General features: G+C 42.6%; 1 protein-coding gene across 1 annotated transcript in view; it reads left to right on the top strand.

Moving 5' to 3' along the window:
• Positions 1–21,831, top strand: part of LOC135201850 (N-acylneuraminate cytidylyltransferase A-like) — a 44,261-nt gene that overhangs the window by 12,627 nt on the left and 9,803 nt on the right. Inside the window, exons 5-6 of the mRNA XM_064231138.1 lie at positions 1,781–1,921; positions 2,638–2,776. Of these exons, the coding sequence (XP_064087208.1) occupies positions 1,781–1,921; positions 2,638–2,776 (280 nt within the window). The remainder of the gene's footprint in view (positions 1–1,780; positions 1,922–2,637; positions 2,777–21,831) is intronic.

The raw sequence follows: 21,831 nt of genomic DNA, 5'->3' as shown, positions 1-21,831 counted from the left end.
CCTTCAAAACATTGTTTTCCCATTCCTGTGTCTAATGTCAGGAAGGAAGATATTTCAATTCATAAAACTCTCTTATCCAAAACCATGACAAATAAAGACTAATGGCAGCTTTTAGACTGGCTAAAATCAAGTGGACAGCTCATGAGAGAGTTAGTTATGATCTTGACTTGAAGGGAGCATGTACTGCCTCTCTCTCTCTCACATGACATCTTTTTATATATTTGCTCATAAATATACCCAGAGGTTGCTGTTGGTTTTAGTTCTTATCTTTTATGATAATATGTGTTATAGTTGTAATATTGCAAAGAAATATTTGAAAAGACATGTATATAATCCAAAAAGTTACCCATCTTCGATCTCAGTAAATTTACATAAATATTTTACGACACATACTACACTCAGAATTTGTTACTGATTTTAGTTCTTATCTGTTATGATACTGTATAAGCTGTAATTATAATTTTACAACATAAAATAAATTTATCTATTATAAAAAACTTTGTAAAATTTACAATTATCTTTTAAAAGAGGTCCCACAAGGGGTTGTAAATAGTCATTTTCAATTTCTTGTAGAAGGGAGGGAAAATTTGCCCGGCTCTTAAGGGTTAAGACAATTAGAGTTTTACTTGACAAAGCATAAGAAAGTTACTGTGGTTCTTTTACTAACATTACTCAGCAGGATAAAGGAAGAGCCCTATTTTCAGCAAGGAACTTTGGACTTGGAGTATTGTAAGCCACCCTCTCTCAATTACATATAAAGAGAAACAATATACGGTAATCCTTTGAAATGCTTAAAAGACTAATCCTGTTTGCTTTTGCAAAGAGAATTAGGAAGATGCCTGCCTGGAAGAAGTTAAAGTGGGAATCAGTATTGAAAACGGTTTTCTTGTAGTTAGTCAAGCACCTTCATAAAGCTTACAAAAGTGCACTTTTAAGGGACATACAACCTTATAAATGCTAGGAACCTATTGAAATTTCACAGAATATTCTGGCTGGCAACTCAATTCTAAATGTACAAATGATTGTGTTGTTATAATTGTAAAGCTATATGTATCACCAGTAACAAAAAGGCCATAGCAAGGTAAATATTCCTCAGAAAAGAGAGCACTATTTCATTTCAAGTTATACAAAATTATTAACACTGGGAACTGAAAAACACTTAAAAAATAATTACACTGGGAACTGAAAAACACTTAAAAAATAATTATAGAAGTTTTAGCCATCAAGAGCCATTTCCTACAGTCAAAATGCCCACAATAACTGCTAAATATCTCTTAGGAAACAGAATAATTTTCCTACCTGCTCTTTGGGAGAGGCTATGAAGTTCAAGCAGAAATGAACAGGAAAGAGGAGAGATGAAAAGGAAAAGGTTGAGGTAAAACTTTTATTTGATGATGCTGATGAATCTATGTGAGAGGCATTAGAAACAAGCCAAGTGGTAGATGGATGACATGTAAGACTTCCTGGTGTAGATAGAGCAACCTCTTTCATCTCCTATAGATCATAACTTCTTGGCTCCATTAGTAGAACAATAGATTTGTAAGAGTGGTACAGATAAGCAAAAGGGCACTGATAAGCAAAATATATGTTTTTTGTATAAACACACAAACTTTGGTCTCAGAAACCACACAGTTTGATACATATTTAAAATGTGAAAATAAATAAGAACTAAAGTATGACCATACAATTATAAATTTAACTAGGATTTTAATGGATGAAAATTATATTCTAATATATTTTGATTGAGGTATTACTACACTATTTTGTTCCTTGATTTCAGATGTCACCAATGTTTGCCTTGTTCAGTGTACTTCACCTTTAATCAAGGCAAAGTACCTCCATGAAGGTGTCAAGAAGATTTTAGGTGAATATGATTCAAGTTTCTCTGTCACACGTCGACATAACTTACGATGGACTGAAGGTGTGTTAATTTTTTTATGAACTGTTGGTTTATGTCAACAAACTTTTGTTCGGCTTAAGAAGAAATTAAGTTTTGAAAACAAAACACTTTTCAAACAAACCCATCAATCATACAGACACCTTCATTTGTGGGCTGAATGTCTTGGGATAATGGGAACATGAATGAGGAGCTCTGTATAATTGACAGGTTTTGTAGTACAAATAATAGCTTAGAAAATATAAGTGTGTATGGCCCTGATGTAATCCATGTAATTTTTCTTGTTATGTAACTCAAAAAAACAATGCTGTTATTCGGTCATGTGAATTTTATCAGAAATTAAAGTAAAGTACACTGTTAATAATTAAGGTACATACAATAAGTCCACCTCCAGGATAGGAAAAATAACCTTTTGAAGCATTTCCCTTTAGATTCTGTCAGTTTCTTGCAGTATCTCTAGGCCCATAACTGCAATGCTTTCTGCATTTTACTTTTAATTTATTCCCATTGGTCTCATCCCTTTTTGTTGTACATCCCTAACCTTACCTTGATCCACTTGTTACTTTCATGTAAGAATAATTTACTGAATGAGCGATAAGAGCATAAAAAATGTGATTCACTACTCATGTTACACTATTTTGCAATACTAATTTAATAATGATAAAATTATATGAAACATTTTTAATGACATTTTATCATAGAACCGTTATAATTACAACTCACCCCTAACTCAATTTTAGGAAATAACACCAAACCACAGAACTTTGATCCAAGCCATCGTCCACGAAGACAGGACTGGGCTGGTGATCTTTGTGAGAATGGCATGTTTTACTTCACGAGAGTTAGCCTTATTAATCAGGGATTATTACAAGGAGGAAGGTAAGGATTTTCTTGAACTAAGTGGCAAACTTAGAAAAACTGTACTTGAGCATAATCCAAATCCTAAAGGCAGGAATTCTTAAATTAGTCATGAAATTTTAATGCAACTGGGTTTAGTCACTGAAGTACTTTCACTGCTTTAAAGAAGCCCAAATAATCACTGTTAATAGCTGAGGGTTCACAGTTATTTGTTTCATTATTTATTCAGGTAACTAAGGTCTCAAAGACCAGTGTTCAATGTTCTACTGTTTTATTTATGAGCTACAGTAAACAGTAGATCTGCTGTCTTGACAGGACACTGGGTAAAAAAATTATTGTTTTTCATTCAACACAGGCATTTAAAAAAACTTCAGATGTGCTCAAGAGGAGAGATGACATAATACAGTGCATTCCAAGTTAATGTTCCTTAATCATATGAATTCACTTTCAGTCACTGACAAAGGATCATTTTCTGAAGCATGGTGGTCATAAAACCTGATCTCTGCCTAGTCAAACTAACTAAGTTTTGTACTGAAAACTGATGTGCCTACAAACATATCTGACATTTTTTAAATGCTTAAAAGATTTTATTTATTCAATATAAAAAATGCAAAATTCTTTTTAAACGAGTAACATGGCAGATTGACCTGGAGGTGGGATATGGTTAATTCTACCTCTCACATTATTAATGATAATTAACAGAGAAATAGAAAATAAAAGCATTGAATCATTGCTTGTTGTTCCTTACATGATAAAGAGAGCTGCTACAGGAAGATACTGCCTCTGGTCAGCGCTCATCTTTTATCTATGAAGGGTGTGGCTACTTGGCCAGACTCATCTCTAAAACAGTGGAGCTTTGTGGCAAGGTATAAAACCCGTGACTAGTACTAAGCATACAGGTAGTCAGTTGCTCCTGCCCTGGGCATGTAGCTGACTAAACAAGACCAGGTTATACAACAATGCACACCTAAGTAAACCCACAAACATAAAAAATTAGCTAACCCAACCATAAAATTAAAAACTGGAGTGTGCTTCATGCACTAAGTGCCCCCGGGCTCCCTTTAAACACAATACTTGATATCAAGGCAAAAATACAGATAGGAAGAAAAGCTCCCAACGCTTCCTCCCCTAACACACTGCCAGCCACAGCTAACAGCCCTAATGCACTGCACTTATAAAAATCACTTCCACGTCCTTCAAATAAGGTGTTACAAAGACTGATCGACTCTTCCAGTAAGTAGCCTGTAAGTAAGATGAAATAGATAAATTAGTATGTCTAAAAGAATGATGTGGCTACCGATCTGATCTTAGGAGCTTTAGCTCTTATCAAATTAAGGTCCTTCTCTCCCACCTGTGTATGGCCTTTCTGATCAGATCCTTCAGGAAAAAAACCAAGCCATTCTTAGACCTGGCCATTCTTAACCGAGCACCACAAATGATTGGAGGGCCCTCAAATTTTTTTTGTCTTGTTAAGATAGTACCTTAGCGCTCTAACTGGACACAATGCCCTCTCTTTTTTTGGGCCTAAGATTTTCATCAAACTTTTGATGGCAAAGGAACGAGGTCAGGGTATGTTAGGGTCTTCATTCTTAGCTAAAAAGCCCAATGCAAGGGAACATACTGCATCTCCCTGTGAGAAGCCTACCTTCTTGTCAAGGGCATGTATCTCACTCTCGTGGCTATTGCTAGAGCAATCAAGAAAAGGGTTTTTCTTGTATGATCTCTAAGAGATATGAATCTAAGAGGTTTGAATTTGGATCCCAATAGCCATTTAAGAACCATATCTAGATTCCAAGCGACTGTTTCTGAGCCATTGGGCTTAGTGGCATCGAGAGACCTTATGAGGTCTGAGATGTCATATGGTTGGGAGAAATGTCTAACCTCCTAAAATGGAATACAGAACAAAGCATTGGTATGTATCCTCTGATAGTTGATGACAAAAGGCCTCTAGACTTCCTAAGATACAATATAAAGTCTGCTATGTTACTCAAAGAAGTCGAAGAAGACAAGACATCATGTCTTCTATACCAATCCCTGAAGATTGCTCACTTGGCCTGATAGACTGTCAGATGAAGATGTTCTACATTTAACAATAGCTTCCGATGCTGCTCCTGAAAAGCCATTCTGTCGGAGGAGTTTCCTGACATTCTGTAACCTGTCAGGGCCAGGATGGTGGAAGCAGAGGAAATGTGGTTCTTTGAGCAGATTTGCTCTTTGTGGTAGTAATCTTCAGAAGTCAGTCAGCAGCGACATGAGGTCCAGAAACCATTCCTGTTGTGGCCAGAAGGGGGACACCAAAGTCATCGTGACACTCTGATGAGTCCTGAACTTGTTGATTACCTCCCAAATCATGCAGAAGGGAGGAAAGGTGTAGAGGTGCATGTTTGTCCAATCCTGCAACATGGTATCCGTTGCCCATGCGAGGAGGTCTGGGACTGGTGAACAAAACATCTGTAGACGATGATTCTTTGAAGTCCTGAATAGATTTATTAGTGGTCATCCCCATAGCTCCCACAGGCCTTAGCACACCTGGGGATGAAGATTCCACACTGTGGGGAGCACCTGCTTCCAACGGTACAGACCATCCGCATGTACGTTGATGTTGATGTCTGCCCACAAAAGGAGTTCTTAATCCTTCATATAGGAAGAAGAAACAAGCTCCCCTTGTTTCTTTATATATGTTAAGGCTGTCGTATTGTTGGAGTAGACTGTAACCACTTGGTTGTAGACTTCTGTTGTGCAATACTGGAATCCTAAATGAATGGCAGTCATTTCTTTCAAGTTTATGTGCTATTGTTTCTGTTCCTTGGCCCATAGTCCCGAAACTTTTCAATTACCCAAAAGGGCTCCCCAGCCTAGGTCGCATGTGTCTACATAAAAGTCTAGGTTGTGGCTCTGAGGTGAGAGACTTCCCCTGAGAAAGTCTGTCTTCTGGCTTCCACCAGCACAGATCCTCCTTTATCTCTGCTATGATAGGGAAGAAAAATATGCCTGGCTGAGTCTTCCTGTCCCAGCTGGTTTGTAAGTAAAATTGTAGAGTTCTCATATGGAGCCTTCGCAGATACACAAACTACTCCACTGAAGCCAATGTCCCGAGCAGACTCATCCACTGATTCGCAGTACATGACTTCTGAGTAACACTCTTACTTTCTCCATGCAAGAATGAATCTGATTTGGGGATGGAGAAACCTGAAAACTCTGAGAGTTTATCACTATTCCCAAATAAAGAATCATCTGAGACAGCACCAGCTGGGACTTTGAAAAGTTGACAAGAATGCCCAATTCCTGTGCCAACTGAATCGTCTGAATGATGTCCTGATGCACCTCTGTTTCAATTGAGAGCAAATAAGCCAGTCATCCAGATAAAGGGATATCCTTATCCCTTCAAGCGTAACCATCTAGCTAGTGGAGCAATGACTCATGTAAACACTTGCGGAGCAGTCGACAGGCTGAACCATAGTGCCTTGAACTGATATACGTGTTCAGTTTTGAAATACAAATCGAAGGTATCTCCTAGATTTTTTATGTACTGAAATGTGAAAATAGGCATCCTGCATATCTATGGATGCCATCCAGTTGTCCCTCTGAATGGATGACATGACAGAATGGGCTGTTTCCATCCTGAACTTTGTCTTTTCTACGAAGAAGTTCAGGGCACTCGCATCGAATACCAGCCTCCATCCTCCTGATGACTTGGGTACCACAAACAGCCAATTGTAAAATTCCTCCGATTTGAAGATCTGAACTTCCTTGATGAATCTCTTCTTGAGGAGGGAAGTTACCTCCTTCTTGAGTGCTGGAAACCTCATGGAGGTTCGTCTTTGAACAGGATAGCATAACCGTTCTTCAGCACTGACACTATCCACTCATGATCCTCACTTCCTAGCTGGAGTTCTTGTAGACGATTTCCTAATTAGTCGGGTTGAAAGCATAGGTTAGATCTTGGTCTCTGGGCTCTTGTCCTATTACCTCGAAAGGGCAAGGGTTGAAGCGGTGATATACCCATTGTAGTTACGGGAGTTGGGTCTCTAGGGTGTCTAGAAGAGCGAGCGAAAAGGTCTTGAGTGTTCTTCTGGAGATCTGACGCTATATCACTCACTGTAGAAGATGGGAAGAGATGTTTCCAGTCTAATGGAGAGTACACAAGAGTGGATTTCTGCGTGGGGGTGACACTGTTGTGAAGGAGCACCAGAGCTCTCTTTTCTTGAGGATACCTAGAGCGTAGAGTTAGGCTAACTCCTGCATTGCATTTCCAATGCCTTCATCTGTGCATGACAGAACATTCACCAATCCAAAGTGATATCTTCGGGGAGAAGGGTGCAGTTCTTTATTTTCCTGTTTAAAATGCCCAATGACCAGTCCATTAAACCCAAAAATGATATTGTTATTTTACAATAAAGTTTTGTACATACTTACCTGGCAGATATATACTTAGCTTACGTCTCTGACGTCACGACAGAATTCAAAAACTCGCGGCAAATGCGACAGGTAGGTCAGGTGATCTACCCCACCCGCCGCTGGGGTGGCAGGTGTATGAAACCAATCCCCCTTTCCAGTCATAATTTTTCTTCCACCTGTCTCCTGAGGGGAGGTGGTGGGAGGGCCATCAATCGTATATATCTGGCCGCAGGTAAGTATGTACAAAACTTTATTGTAAAATAACAATATCATTTTTGGACATGAACTTTCTGCCAGATATATACTTAGCTGATTGACACCCTTGGTGGAGGGAAAAAGACAGAGGTAACAAGGAAAAAGGGGAAACAACATCTGTTGTAGGATACTAACAAACCTTGGTTCTTACCTGATAAGGCTGAAGACTTCATTAGTTACTGTCTATTAGTCTGGCAAAGCCTGAAGAGCTACAGCGAGGGCGTGACCTACAGCTGAAAAGACTCTTTGGGTCTACCGAAGGGATTTGATATCCACTTACTCAGTAGAATCCAAGTCGGATCATGTCAATGGGGATTCGCCCTCTTAAATGACAGAGCCTGACCACTACCAATGCAGGGAGCTCTAGCACAAACAGATCACCTAACCATTCTAAATGTTAGCAATACGAATAGAAAGAGATGCCTACCCGCATCCTCTTTCAAACAACCATAAAAACACAACACAAACAATAGGGGAAAAAATTTACAAAGGATATGCTTCAGCTCCCTGCCCCAGCACCGAATCCGCCAATACATACGGGCCTAACGCGAAGCACTTCTCGTAAGTAATCTTGACGTCTCTAAGGTAGTGGTTTGCGAATACTGAATTGCATCTCCAGAATGTTGCTTTCATCAGATCTGGAGTGACATATTCTTGTTGAAAGCCAAGGACGTCGCAATGGCTCTTACCTCGTGAGCCTTGACTTTCAAAAGCTTGAAGTGATCCTCACCGCAAGCCAAATGTGCTTCCTTCACGAGGCTTCTAATAAAGAAGGACAAGCATTTTAGACAATGGTCTACTGGGATCCTTTACAGAGCACCAAAGTCTGTCCTTAATGCCCTTAAGAGACTTCTTCCGCTGGAGGTAGTATCTTAAAGTCCTCACAGGGCAAAGAGTTCTTTCTGGCTCTTCCCCCTACCAGGGGAGCTAAGCCTGGAACCTCAAAACTCCTTGGCCAAGGATTTGAGGGGTTCTCGTTCTTAGCTAGAAAAGAAGGAAGGAAGGAACAAATCACGGAATCTCCTTTGAAACCTACCCTTCCTTCTAGAGCATGAAGCTTCACTAACTCTTTTGGCAGATGCTAAAGCCAAAAAAGAAACAGAGCCTTCTTCGTAAGATCCTTGAAAGAAGATGACTGGGGATTGTTCGAACTTCGAGGACCTCAGGAAACGAAGAACCCACATCCAGGTTCCAGCTCGGAATTTGAGACGAGGGTTTCTTGCAAGTTTCAAAAGATCTTAGCAGATCATGTAGATCTTGTTGTTGGAGATATCTAAATTCCTGTGCCTAAACACAGCTGCTAACATGCTCCGATATCCTTTGATGGTCGAAACTGCAAGACCGCATTTTTCCCTGAGAAAAACCAGGAAATCTGCGATTTGGGTCACAGAGGTACTGGAAGAGGAAAGCTTCTGGTTTCTGCACCAACGGCGAAAGACGTCCCACTTCGACTGGTAGACACTAAGGGTAGAGGGCCTTCCTAGCTGATGCGATAGCCTTCGCTGCCTTAGCTGAAAACCCCTTCGCTCTGACAAGACTTTTGACAGTCGAAAGCCAGTCAGATTGAGAGCGGGGTGAGGTTTCTGTGATACCTGTCGAAGTGGGGTTGTCTGAGCAGAATCTAACTCTTTGTGGAAGAGCTCTTGGAAAGTCCACTAGCCATTCCAGTACCTCTGTGAACCAATCGTGGGCCGGCCAGAATGGAGCTACCAGCGTCATCCTTGTCGCTTCCGAGGCCGCAAACTTTCTGAGTGTTTGACTCAGAATCTTGAATGGAGGAAAAGCATAGACGTCCAGACCTCTCCAGTCTAGAAGGAAAGAACATCGACTGACACTGCTCCTGGGTCCGAGATCGGGGAGCAGTAGAGGTCTATTCTCTTGTTCTTTGCTGTCGCAAAAAGGTCGATATGAGGTCTGCCCCATAACCTCCACAGTCCTGGCAAAACTTTCTGAGTGCAGAGTCCACTCCGAGGGAGCACTTGATTCCTCCTGCTCAGGAGATCGGCTCTGACATTCCTTTCTCCCTGTACGAACCTGGTGAGGAGAACTATCTTCCTTGCCTGAGACCACAACAGCAAGTCCTTCGCTGTTTCGTACAGGGAGAAAGAGTGTGTCCCCCCCTGCTTTCTTATGTAAGCCAAGGCTGTGGTGTTGTCCGAGTTGACCTGAACTATAGCATTTCGGACGTGGGGCTCGAAGGCTTTTAACGCCAACCACACTGCCATCAACTCTTTGTTGTTGATGTGCCAGGACACCTGTTCCCCCTCCCAGGTGCCTGACACTTCTCTTGACCCTAGGGTCGCACCCCAACCCGTCTCCGACGCGTCGGAAAACAATACAGGGGGTCCTCGAGTTACGACGTTGATCCGTTCTTAAGATGCGTCGTAACACGATTTTCAGCGTAAGTCGGAACATTGAAAAATACCACATGATTTAATGTAAATACCTATCAATAACAACGAGAGAACAATTCCTTACCTTTATTAATTTGATTGGCTTGCACACTGGAGAGGAAGCTGCGGTGCTGGAGAGGACTGGGGGAGGTTAGTGAAGAGAAAAAGAACCTCCAGAAGTTGCTGGAGATGCTGAGGCAGGTGATTCTTGAGGTGAGGCAGAACATACAATCTTTTCGCCTTCTCCTGAATCACCATAAGGCTGACTGGGATACGCCGTTTTGATTTTGGTCTTCCAACCAAAGCACCAATAACCTTTCCATTTACATTATTAGACCACTACGCTGCTTAGTTATCACTGTCGCTTTCATAGGAGCAGATCCTTTCACATGTTCAACGATGCGCTCTTTATCTTTGATAATGGTAGCAACGGTCGAACGGCTAAGGCCAAGTGAGCGGCCAATGTTTGTTGGCGTTTCTCCCTTCTCAGATTGCTTTATAATGTCCACTTTAATTTCCATGGTGATGGCCTTTCTTTTCTTCGATGCACTACCATCAGAAGAGTCCGCCTTGCGCTTGGGAGCCATAACAAAGAGCAAAAAGTTACAAAAACGATACAACACGAGGGAGAGAGAGGCAATGTAAACAACCAAAATGGCGTATGGGCGAGGAATGAGCGTAGCGAAGCGACGCCGTCCTCTCCCCCACAAAGCGTATTCTTCCGCCGTGCGCCCGGAACTAGTTCGCGTTTGTTTACGTTGCTTACGACGCTAAACCGCGTAAGACGGAACGACGCAAAATATTATTTTTTATATTTTTATGGGGGCGCGTTCGTAACCACGAAACATCGTAAGTCGAGACCAGCGTAACCCGAGGACTTACTGTACTTGGTTCGGGTTTGGCATGTACAGAGACAGACCTTCTGCAAATCGGAGAGGATCTGTCCACCACAGAAGGTCCTTCTTGATTCCTTTTGATATCCTGAAGGAGAATTCCAGGTCTAGAGAGAGACACCTCCAGTTCCGGTAAAGGAAGAATTGGAGAGGTCTGAGATGCAACCTTCCTAGAGAAACGAATTGCTCCAGCGAGGAAAGTGTCCCCAACAGACTCATCCACTCCCTCGCTGTGCATGCATCTTTCTCTAGGAAGGTCGTTAGTTTCTCTTGGCAACGAGCAATCCTCTCTGGTGACGGATATGCCCGAAAATCCGGAGAAACCATCCGAATCCCCAGATATATCAGCTCTTGACTGGGGATTAATTGTGACTTCTGGAAGTTCACCAGAAGCCCCAACGAACTTGCTAAAGTCAGTGTCTTTTGTAGGTCCTCCAGACATCTTTCTTGTGAGCTTGCTCTGATCAGCCAATCGTCTAGATAGAGAGACAGCCTCACTCCCTCCAAATGTAGCCACTGCGCTACATTCTTCATTAAACCCGTGAAAACTTGAGGGGCTGTCGAAAGGCCGAAGCACAAGGCCCTGAATTGGAAGATCTTCCCTCCCATCATGAATCTCAGAAACTTCCGTGAAGAAGGATGGATAGGCACATGGAAGTAAGCGTCCTGAAGATCTAGGGACACCATCCAGTCCCCTGGACGAAGAGCCGCCAACACTGAAGAAGTTGTCTCCATGGCGGACATTCAGGGCGCTTACATCCAGAACCGGTCTCCATCCTCCTGAGCTCTTGGGAACTAGGAACAGTCTGTTGTAAAAACCCGCAGAATGAGGATCTTTCACTAGTTCTATCGCCTACTTCCTCCAGCAATAAGATCTATGCTAGAGAGAGGGCTTGATTCATGATGGGGTCCTTGTACTTGGCTACCAACTCCCTCGGAGTCGTCGTCAACGGAGGTCTTGATAAGAAGGGAATGAGGTAGCCTTTGCGGACAATCGAGAGTGACCATTTGTCCGCCCCTTTCTGGCCCAGACGTCGGCAAAACTTCAGAAGTCTGGCACCCACTGATGTCTGGAGAACTTGAATCCTACTTCTTCCCTCTGATGGATCTAGAGAAGGTCTTCCCTCGTTTAGTGGGTCTAGATCCTCTAGAGGAAGAAGCTCTGGCAGGAGGGACTCCTCGAAAGGGCTCCTGCCTAACTGGAGTCTCTCTCTTGGTTTTAGCTTGGAAAGAAGAGTGAGGCTTCCTGGCAGACTGGGCTAGCATGTCCTGTGTAGCCTTAGCTGAAAGGGCACAAGAAACATCCTGAACGATCTTCTTAGGGAAGAGTTGAGGAGAGAGCTGAGAATACAGGAGAGAGGCTCTCTGAGCATGCGATACTGATTTCGTCAGGAACGAACAGTACACAGATCTCTTCTTGATCACTCCCGCTCCAAAAAGTGAAGCTACTTCACTCGATCCATCCCTCACTGCCTTGTCCATACACGTGAGAACACTGATAAGATCCTCAGGAGAAATGGAATCCGGGGTCTGCGTCTTCTTGGCCAAAACGCCCAAAGACCAGTCTAGGAAGTTAAACACCTCCAGGACTCGGAACATTCCCTTCAACAGGTGGTCAAGCTCATTCATCCCCCATGTCGTCTTAGCAGACATGAGGGCAGAGCGTCGAGAGGAATCCACCAGTGAACAGAGAAGTCCGAGTCTGCCGAGGATGGAAGAACGAGGCCCAAGGGTTCTCCCGATTCATACCAGAATCCTAGTTTCCCAGTAAGCTTAGAAGGAGGGAAAGAGAACACCGTCTTCCCTTTCTCTTCCTTCGAAAGAAGCCACTCACCAAAACCTCTAAGCGCCTTCTTCATCGAGATTGCAGGCTTCATCCTGACACAGGATGAAACCTTCGAAGTTTTCGAAGTCGAAAATAACGAAAGAGGCGAGGGCGGGTGGGGCGACAGGAGAAAGGGCAGTCTCCAAATTCCTGAAGCAACAGGTCCGTTCAAACGCTTGTATGAAGAAACGGAGGAATCTTTAGGAATTTCTTCTTCCGAGGGATCCTGTTCTTCTTCCGCGAAGATCCTTCACGATCCTTACGAGAAAGGCTGTCTTGTCCACACCGAGAGTCCATCCTTGGAAGAACGTCTGGAAGAACTCTGACATCTAACCGGGGAAGTTATAACTTCCGTTGAGCTTCTGCCTGAAAACTCCTTGTCAGGATGAGGGCGTATTCTAGGCTCTTGGCGCCTAACGAACGCAGGGCGAAAATCTGGCGAAGAGCGCCTATCAGGCGAAAAGCGCCTATTAGGCGAAGAGCGCCTATTAGGCGAAGAGCGCCTATTAGGCGAAAAAGCGTCTATCAGGCTCCTGGCGCCTGTCTAAAGGAGAGCGGCTGCCTGGCGAAGAGCGCCTGTCATGCGGGAAGCGATTATCAGGCTCTTGGCGCCTGCTGCGAGGAGAGCGAATCTCTGGCGACGAGCGCCTACCAGGCGAGAAGCGTCTGACAGATTCCCGGCGCCTAACTCGAGGAGAGCGAAAATCGGGAGAAGAGCGCCTACCAGGCTCTTGTGCCTGCTAAGCGAAGGGCGGCTGACAGGAGAAGAGCGCCTGTCTACCAAAGGGCGTCTGGTCACAGGAGAGCGAAAGCCTGAAGGAGAGTGGCTACCATGAGGAAAAAACGCCTACCAGGCTCCTGGCGTCTGCCAGCGGGAGAGATCCTGTCTCGAGACGAGCGCCTGTCAGGAGAGGCTCGTCTACGGGAAGCATGCCCCTTGTCCGACGGAGAGAAACGATGTCCGCAGGAGAGCGCCTGTCCTTTGAAGAGCCTTGTACTACGATCCACTCCTGGTAGAGAGGTCGGTTACTGACGAATAGCGTAAGCCTGGAGAAGAGCGCCTGGACTTTTTTACCGGGAGCGAGACGTCCTTCCTACGACCAGAAGTCACAATCAAGGAGTCAGCCAGAGCCGTAATCTGCGCCTGCAGAACTAGCCAAACACACGTGTAGGAAAGCTTAACAAAGTCCTTCACGGGAGAGGCAGCTCGATCCTTACTAGGAGAGCGAAACTCCAAAGAAATCCTCGGTTTCTTGACATCCAATCCAGGATCTTCCGAAAAAACTTCAGGGCTGCGGAGGGGAGAGCGGAAGAAGCCTGCCAGGCTCTCTTCGACGGCCGAGAAGCTTCCGAGGAGCTCCAACCACGTTTGGGCGAAGGAGGGAAGGCGTAGACGAGAAGCATTGCCGTAAGACTTCTCTCTTGGCGCGATCCAAGGTTGCCTGGGATCGAACATCAGGCGCTACCGATGGGACGCCTGACCGGTGGGGGTTCTCCCTAACCTTCCTGCGGCTTTCGACTTTCCTCCTCCACTGGGTCTGGGAGTCTGGAAGAGGTCTAGGCCTAGAAGCATTAGGGAGCCGATCAGACGCACCCTCCACTGCACTGGGATCACTGCACAAATTGCTATCACTCTTACCTTCTAGCACTTTAATTTTCAGCTCCATGCTGCGAATAGTGGCTCTCATAGTGTCCACCTCCGAAGGCGCATCTTCGGGTTCGGTGCAGGAAGCAGGGGCTGAAACTGGTAAAGGCGCTACGTCTACAACAGGGTTATCAACTTCAAACTCGCTAGCGCGAGACCTACTAGAACTCCTAGATGAAGCTTTCCTACCTTGTCCTTCTCAAGCTTTCTTACATAAGAAGAAAGCGCCTTCCATTCCTTCTTCTTCATTCAAATTACCACATTCATTACAAGGGTTAATAAATGAGCAGTCATTCCCCCTACACCTCATGCATACTGTGTGAGGGTCTACCGCAGCTTTCGGTAGCCTCACCTTACAATCGCTAACAGAACAAACTCTGAACATAGTTGATTTCTTAATTTCCAAATCAGACATAATGAAATTCCAAGAATAATCAAAAGAATAATCCAAAACCGGTCCACAAATCGCAAATGCCAAGCCAAGGAGCAGGTACTTCACCAAAAGTCCGATGAAACAATCCAGGGCGAAAACGAGTAATAATCCAAAATCGAGAGGTATCGACAACAGATGTAGTCGACACCGGCGACAGAAAAATTATGACTGGAAAGGGGGAAGGGGGTTGGTTCATACACCTGCCACCCAGCGGCGGGTGGGGTAGATCACCTGACCTACCTGTCGCATTTGCCGCGAGTTTTGAATTCTGTCGTGACGTCAGAGACGTAAGCTAAGTATATATCTGGCAGGAAAGTTCATGTACAAAACCTCAAAAATCTTGAAGAGGTTCTTGAGGAGATGATCAATCTCCGTAGCAGTGAATAAACTTTCACCACATTGAAAGCTGATCTTCGTGACGAGTCAATCAGCCCCGAGAAGTCTCCTTGGAAGGAGGCAGCCACTCTAAGGGACAGAGCTTCCCCAGTTTTGCATGCCTAGTACCTCCACCACACCAAACGCGAAGGGGGGATAGCTGAATGAAGACTTCCCTTGATCTTGTTTTTTAGAAGCAAACTATCCAGTTCATTGAGAGCCTTCCTCACTGAAGAGGAGAGAATCATTCTAGGTAATCCTTCTTGAGCTAGTTCATCCATCAAAAAGAACATCAGACATATTGAAAAAAGAATGGTCTTAAACAAGTCAAATTCAGTTAATTGTCTTAACTGAAATCTCTAACATAAAATAAATCCAAGAAAAACATCAAAGCCTATGGCTGACAATACTTCATCAAACATCAAAAGGCACAATGCAAGCAAAAATCAGTTCCAAACAGAGCGCTCCCAACTAGGTCTGTAGTCAATAGCTGACAGGAAACAATTGACTACTTGCTGAAGGTGTTCCTCTCTTACCCCATAAGTGAGCAGGGTGATACCTACACCAACAACATAACTAGCGCTACCACGATTGTCAAATTTTAAGCTGCCAGCACAAGTGAAACTGTAAGCAATGCAGTTACAGGCAGTCCCCGGGTTACGACGGGGGTTCCGTTCTTGAGACGCGTCGTAAGCCGAAAATCGTCGTAAGCCGGAACGACGCTTGGAAATATGTCTTAAACTAATAAAAAGTTATAAAAACCTTACTTGTAATCCTTTGGTTACACTACATGTTGTTTCCTGTAGTTTTATGTACAACCTGGAGTTATTTTCATAAAAGAATGCTGGTTCTTGAAGGTAAAAACTATTGTAATCCTCTGGTGACACTACATTCTTGAAGTTTTATGTACAACCTGGAGTGATTTTGCCAAATCTTGAGGGCTACAAGAACAGCTGATTACTATTTACGTATCATATAGACTAATTAAAGTAAACGTATCTTTAAATAGGCTTATATATTAGTATCAACAAAGCATTTCCTGCCATGAGTCAGAGGCCGTTTAATGAAACGAACACTTCTCTGTCCTATCTGTTCAGAAAATAAACGTTACGTCAATCCCCTAGACCATTGTTGCCAAGGCGTCTCTCTCTCTCTCTCTCTCTCTCTCTCTCTCTCTGATCAAATTACACTGGAACCTTGACATACGATTGCCCTAATATAAGAATGTTTTGAGATACAACAGAAAATTTGCAAAAATATAAGCTTTGATATATAACGAAATATTTGAGATACGATTTTGCGATGAGTGTTGGTTGTATAGGCGACCGATAAATGGCGTTCAGTCTGTTTGTTTGTTGGTGCTGCATGTTAACACGTCGTTGTTTAGTTCGTTGTATTTGCGCCTATTTTTCGTGTTATTTTGTCTATTTTATTATTAACCATGGGTCTCAAAGCTAAAGACAAAGCAGGTGATAAGAAAAAACCCAAGAAAATGATTTTGATGGAAGCAAAACATGAAATTATAGCAAAGCATGAACGTGGCGTTCGTATCGTCGATTTAGCAAACGAGTATGGTCGAAATCCTTCTACAATATCCACGATCATCAAGCAGAAGGAAGCTATAAAAACCTTCCAAAGGCATCACCATTATTTCTAAACTACGAACTGATTAAAAAAAAAAATAATTAGTTTAGCAATGTTATTTCATTTGTGTTTATTACGTACTTATTAGTGTACATACGTAAATAAAAAGAGAACAAATCGTTCCCTGCCACCCTTCCCTACCTCCATCCCCTGCTGGCCTCACGTCATCTTTCGTTGTGGTAAGTAAAATTCCTTTCTTTTTTTAATTGATTTTATTAACATTTATTATCATTTATCACATTGCTATGTTATTTTATCATTATGTGTGTTATTACTCGTTTATTTGTGTATAAATTGTGTATATTATATGTAATTTAGCTGTGTTTAGGTGTGGTTTCATAGCGCTAGAATGGATTAATACATATTACATTATTTTTAATGGGAAAAAATGCTTTGAGATACAAGTTTTGATATACGATGATGGTAACGGAGCAAATTAAATTCGTATGTCAAGGTTCCAGTTACTGGATAATGTCTCTCTTTGGATACTTCGATTTTGCCAAATCTTGAGGGCTACAAGAACAGTTGATTACTATTTACGTATCATATAGACTAATTAAAGTAAACGTATCTTTAAATAGGCTTATATTATTAGTATCAACAAAACATTTACTGGCATGAGTCAGAGGCCGTTTAATGAAACGAACACTTCTCTGTCGTTAACTCGGAGCGTCGAAAGACGCTCTCTCTCTCTCTCTCTCTCTCTCTCTCTCTCTCTCTCTCTCTCTCTCTCTCTCTCTGATCATTACTGGATAATTTTTCTCTTTGGATACTTGGAATTTGCGTTGTAATCTAACCAGAAACTTCGTTTTGTTGTTATTACTGGAAACAAGCAATGATTTTTTCATTATTTGCGCTTTTGGACTGTTATATGTAAACTTTGCGCACCGCAAGCTAGTATGTATTCATTCGCTTGGAAACTAGTTCTGCATATGAGGCGTCACTAAAAAACATAGAAAAATACGACATAAAAAGTGTCGAAAATCATCATAACCTCAAAATTTTTGTTGTAATCTAACCAGAAACTTATTTTTATTAATATACTGTGCTAAACTATAAAGGATTTTTATCATAGTATGCATTTTTTAAAAGCGTCGTTAACTCGGAGCGGCGGAAGCGTCAGTGTCGTAACCTCGGAACAAGCGTCGTAACCCAGGACGGATTTTTCCATTGAATATTTAAGAAAAAGCGTCGTAACCTCGGAACGTCGTAAGCCGGAACCGTCGTAACCCGGGGACCGCCTGTACTTGCCAAGTTACATATTACTATATAAAATGAATACAGTAAACCCCTGCTTTTCGCAAACTCACGATTCACGGACTCCCATGTTCGCAGATTTTTTTGTGGTCCATATATACCCAACAGTCACATTATTTCCAGAAAATTCACATTTTGTGGTATTTTTCACTGAGAAATGTTGACAAATTACTGTATTTTCATATAATTTTTGTGAATAAATGCACTTTTTGAGATAAAACTATTAAAATACTCTGGTACAGGCAGTCTCCGGGTTATGACGGGTTCGGCTTACGACGTTCCGAGGTTAAGGCTCTTTTCAATTATATTCATCAGAAATTATTTCCAGGGTTACGACGCATATTCCAGGGTTACGACGCCTCCAATGCTGATCTGGCAGAAGAAATATGACACCAAAAATGCAAAATAATCAATATTTGAAGGTTTTTTTGATGAAAAATGCAATAAGAATGCAGTTTACATAGTTTTCAATGCTTCCAAAGCATTAAAACTAAGGTTTTCCTAGGATTTTTTATGATGTTCTGGCTTACGACGATTTTCGGGTAACAACGCGTCTCAAGAACGGAACCCCCGTCGTAACCCGGGGACTGCCTGTAGCATTTTTAGAGTATTTTTTGTGTTTTGACTCTCAAAGTACGCAGTTCTAAGTATTTTTAGATGGGTTTCAAGTATTTGTGGATTTCAGCTTTTCACAAGAGTGTTTACTGTGTTTCCCACCCCTTGCGACCTCTTTTGCCTATGACTGTGGTAAAAAAAATAGTCTAATTTTATGAAGTTATAAGTATTCTTTCTAATATTTATTTTTATTTTGTCAAATTAAAATTACAGCTCAGACAATATCATCATAACAAATAAGAACTAAAACCAAGGACAAATTCTGAATATGTACTATACCTATTATACAATAGTATTTATGACACATCCTTGGGTGGGAAGTTGTGACAACATTCCCCTTTACCACCTCAAAGAAGACTGAATATCTCTCGGTTCACTCTGAGTCTCATATGGTGATCTGAAGAGTTGCCAATAATGATAAATGGCACTAGGAACATTTTTCCGGAAAAATCCGTTCAAAGGTACGGCCTCAAATCTTGAACAGTCAACCCCCTGTATTCATGTTCTTGGGATTCGCAGACTCACCTACGTATTTGCAGATTTTTCTTTGAGCCATATCTACCCATCATTAGCCAGAAATTTCCCTATTTGTAGGTTTTTCCAATGATAAGTATTCACTAATTAGTTTATTTTGATTTTCATGACTAAATACATTTTTATGATACCAAAATGATTTACTAATTTTCAAGTATTAATACTGATTAATGCTGTATTAGTAAGTTTAATAAGATTAAATAATATCACATAATAAAAATGATATTGTTATGATACAATAAAGTTTGTTCATACTTACCTGGCAGATATATATATAGCTGTATTCTCCGAAGTCCGACAGAATTTCAAAACTCCCGGCACACGCAGTGGTCGGCCAGGTGGTAGTACCCATTCCCGCCGCTGGGAGGCGGGCGTAAGGAACCATTCCCATTTTCTGTCAGATTTTCTAGTGCCACTGTCTCCTGAGGGGAGGTGGGTGGGCACTTTGATTATATATATCTGCCAGGTAAGTATGAACAAACTTTATTGTATCATAACAATATCATTTTGTTCATGAATCTTACCTGCCAGATATATATATAGCTGAATCCCACCTTTGGAGGAAGGGGGAGACAGATTGATTTTGGGAAACAATTGCATATATATGATTGATATTTTGGTTCCTTAACTGTTAGCATAGCTGACTTCGTGAGTACCGTCACCCAAGTCTGCTTCTGCTTTACTAGAGACTCCAGCTAGGTAGTGACCTGTGAAGCTGTTGAGTTCTAGAGGATCTGTCAACGGGGGCGTGACCACAATGCAACTAGATCCTATATTATAGACCTCCAATTTCGGTACTGCATTCCTAGAGGTGCCAGCAAGGACGTGACCTGTGTAGCTGGTGCGCTCTAATGAACTGTCACGGGGAGCGTGACCACAATGTGACAGATCATATAGGTGTTGTTTAGACACCGAATGCTGTTAATGCTTCACTGGAGGTGCCAGCAAGGACGTGACCTATGTAGCTGGTGTGGCTCCAGATGATTTGTCAATGGGGGCGTGACCACACTGTGACAAAAACATTTTACCCTACTATGAGGGCGAAGCAAAAACATTACCACCTGACCTAGCCTATCTGGTTAAACTTCGTAAAGCCAAGGCTAATGGAGGGAAGTCCGCCTAAGGCGGCCTACCCAAGACCACAAAAAACTAAACACCTACATAAACATAATAAAAATAAAAAATAAAAAGAAATAAAATTAAAAAGTCCAAACTAACATATTATTTTCTAAAAGATAGGAAGAGTGCTACTCTCTGTCCCCAATATATTGTCTGCTGCGACATATGGGCCCAAAGAGTAGCAGTTCTTGTATGTAATCCTCACCTCCCGAAGGTAGTGAGAGGCAAACACTGAATTACTACACCAAAATGTGGCATTCAAGATGTCATTGAGTGCCATGTTCTTTTGGAAGGCTACCGACGTAGAAATAGCCCTCAGTCCATGCGCATTCACCTTCAACACTTTCATATCACTGTCTTGACAGGATGAATGCACTTCCTTGATGGTGCCCCTCAAGAAAAAAGCCAAAGCATTCTTTGACACTGGTAACCTTGGCTTCCTGACCAAACACCACAACAAGTTATAAGAAGGACCTCTTATAAACCTTGGTTCCTATCTTTTCAGACAGAGGGTTGACTTCCTAGCTATTGCTTAGGAGTCTGCTTCGTCTCAAGAGCCTCAGCGAGGATGTGACCTATGGGTAAGAGTTCTTGTGGGTTTGCCGATGGGGTCTTATCCACTTACTCGGCAAAGCCTAACTGGCATTTGTCAGTGGGTGCTAATCCACTCGTATGACCATATACCTATGCCTATTAGCATAATTAAGGAGCACAACACCGATCCCGATCACCTGATCCTAACACGAGGGTTAGCGCTTAATTTTAAAAAGCGTTAAACTAAAAATTAACTCACTAGTTAAGGATCAGTGTCGGCTCCCTATCCCAGCAACGTATCCGCAGACACGAACAACCAAGAGAAAAGGATCTCTTGTAGGTTTGAATTTACATCCTTCGTGTAACGGGAGGTCAACACAGAATTGCATCTCCCGTAAGTGACAGCTCATATGTCCTTTATGACATATTGTTATGGAACCAAGAAGAATTCATAAAAGCTCGCACTTCATGCATAGGTTCGAATGGACTGGACATGAGGAACTTCAGAACTACATCCAAGTTCCAAGACGGCAACTTGGGTTGTGAACCTTCCATCGTTTCGAAAGATCTCAAGAGATCGTGAAGGTCTCTGTTGTCCGCCAAGTCCAGGCCTCTGTGCCTAAAGACAACTAAAAGCACACTCTTATAACCCTTGATTGTAGAGACTGCAAGTTTTAGATCCCTTCTCAGAAAAGGAAGTCAGCAATCTGGCTCACAGGTCGTGGTGGAGGAAAATGCCGTTCTTCTTGCACCAACTCCTGAAGACTATCCACTTCGATTGTACACTGCGTTGGAAAACGCTCTTCTTGCACTGGCGATAGCTTTCGCCATTGACGTATAAAAGCCTCTCGCTCTGGCCAACTTTTGGATAGTCTGAATGCAGTCAGACTCAGAAGAGCGAAGAGGCTTCTGAGGTACCTCTCGAAGTGGGGCTGTCTGAGTAGATCTGTCCTTACTGGAAGCGTCCTCGGGAAGTCTACTGCAAAGGCCATGACCTCTGTGAACCACTCTCTCGCAGGCCAGAACGGGGCGAACAAAGTCATTCTCGTCCCTTCCGACACCGCAAACTTTCTCATGACTTCCCCTAAGATCTTGAACGGGGAAAGGCGTACAGGTCCATCCCCGTCCAGTCCCAGAGAAGTGTGTCTATCGTCAC

The sequence above is a fragment of the Macrobrachium nipponense genome, chromosome 28 (assembly GCF_015104395.2).
Source record: "Macrobrachium nipponense isolate FS-2020 chromosome 28, ASM1510439v2, whole genome shotgun sequence".
Lineage (NCBI taxonomy): Eukaryota > Metazoa > Arthropoda > Malacostraca > Decapoda > Palaemonidae > Macrobrachium > Macrobrachium nipponense.
This window is presented reverse-complemented; position numbering and strand designations above follow the sequence as displayed.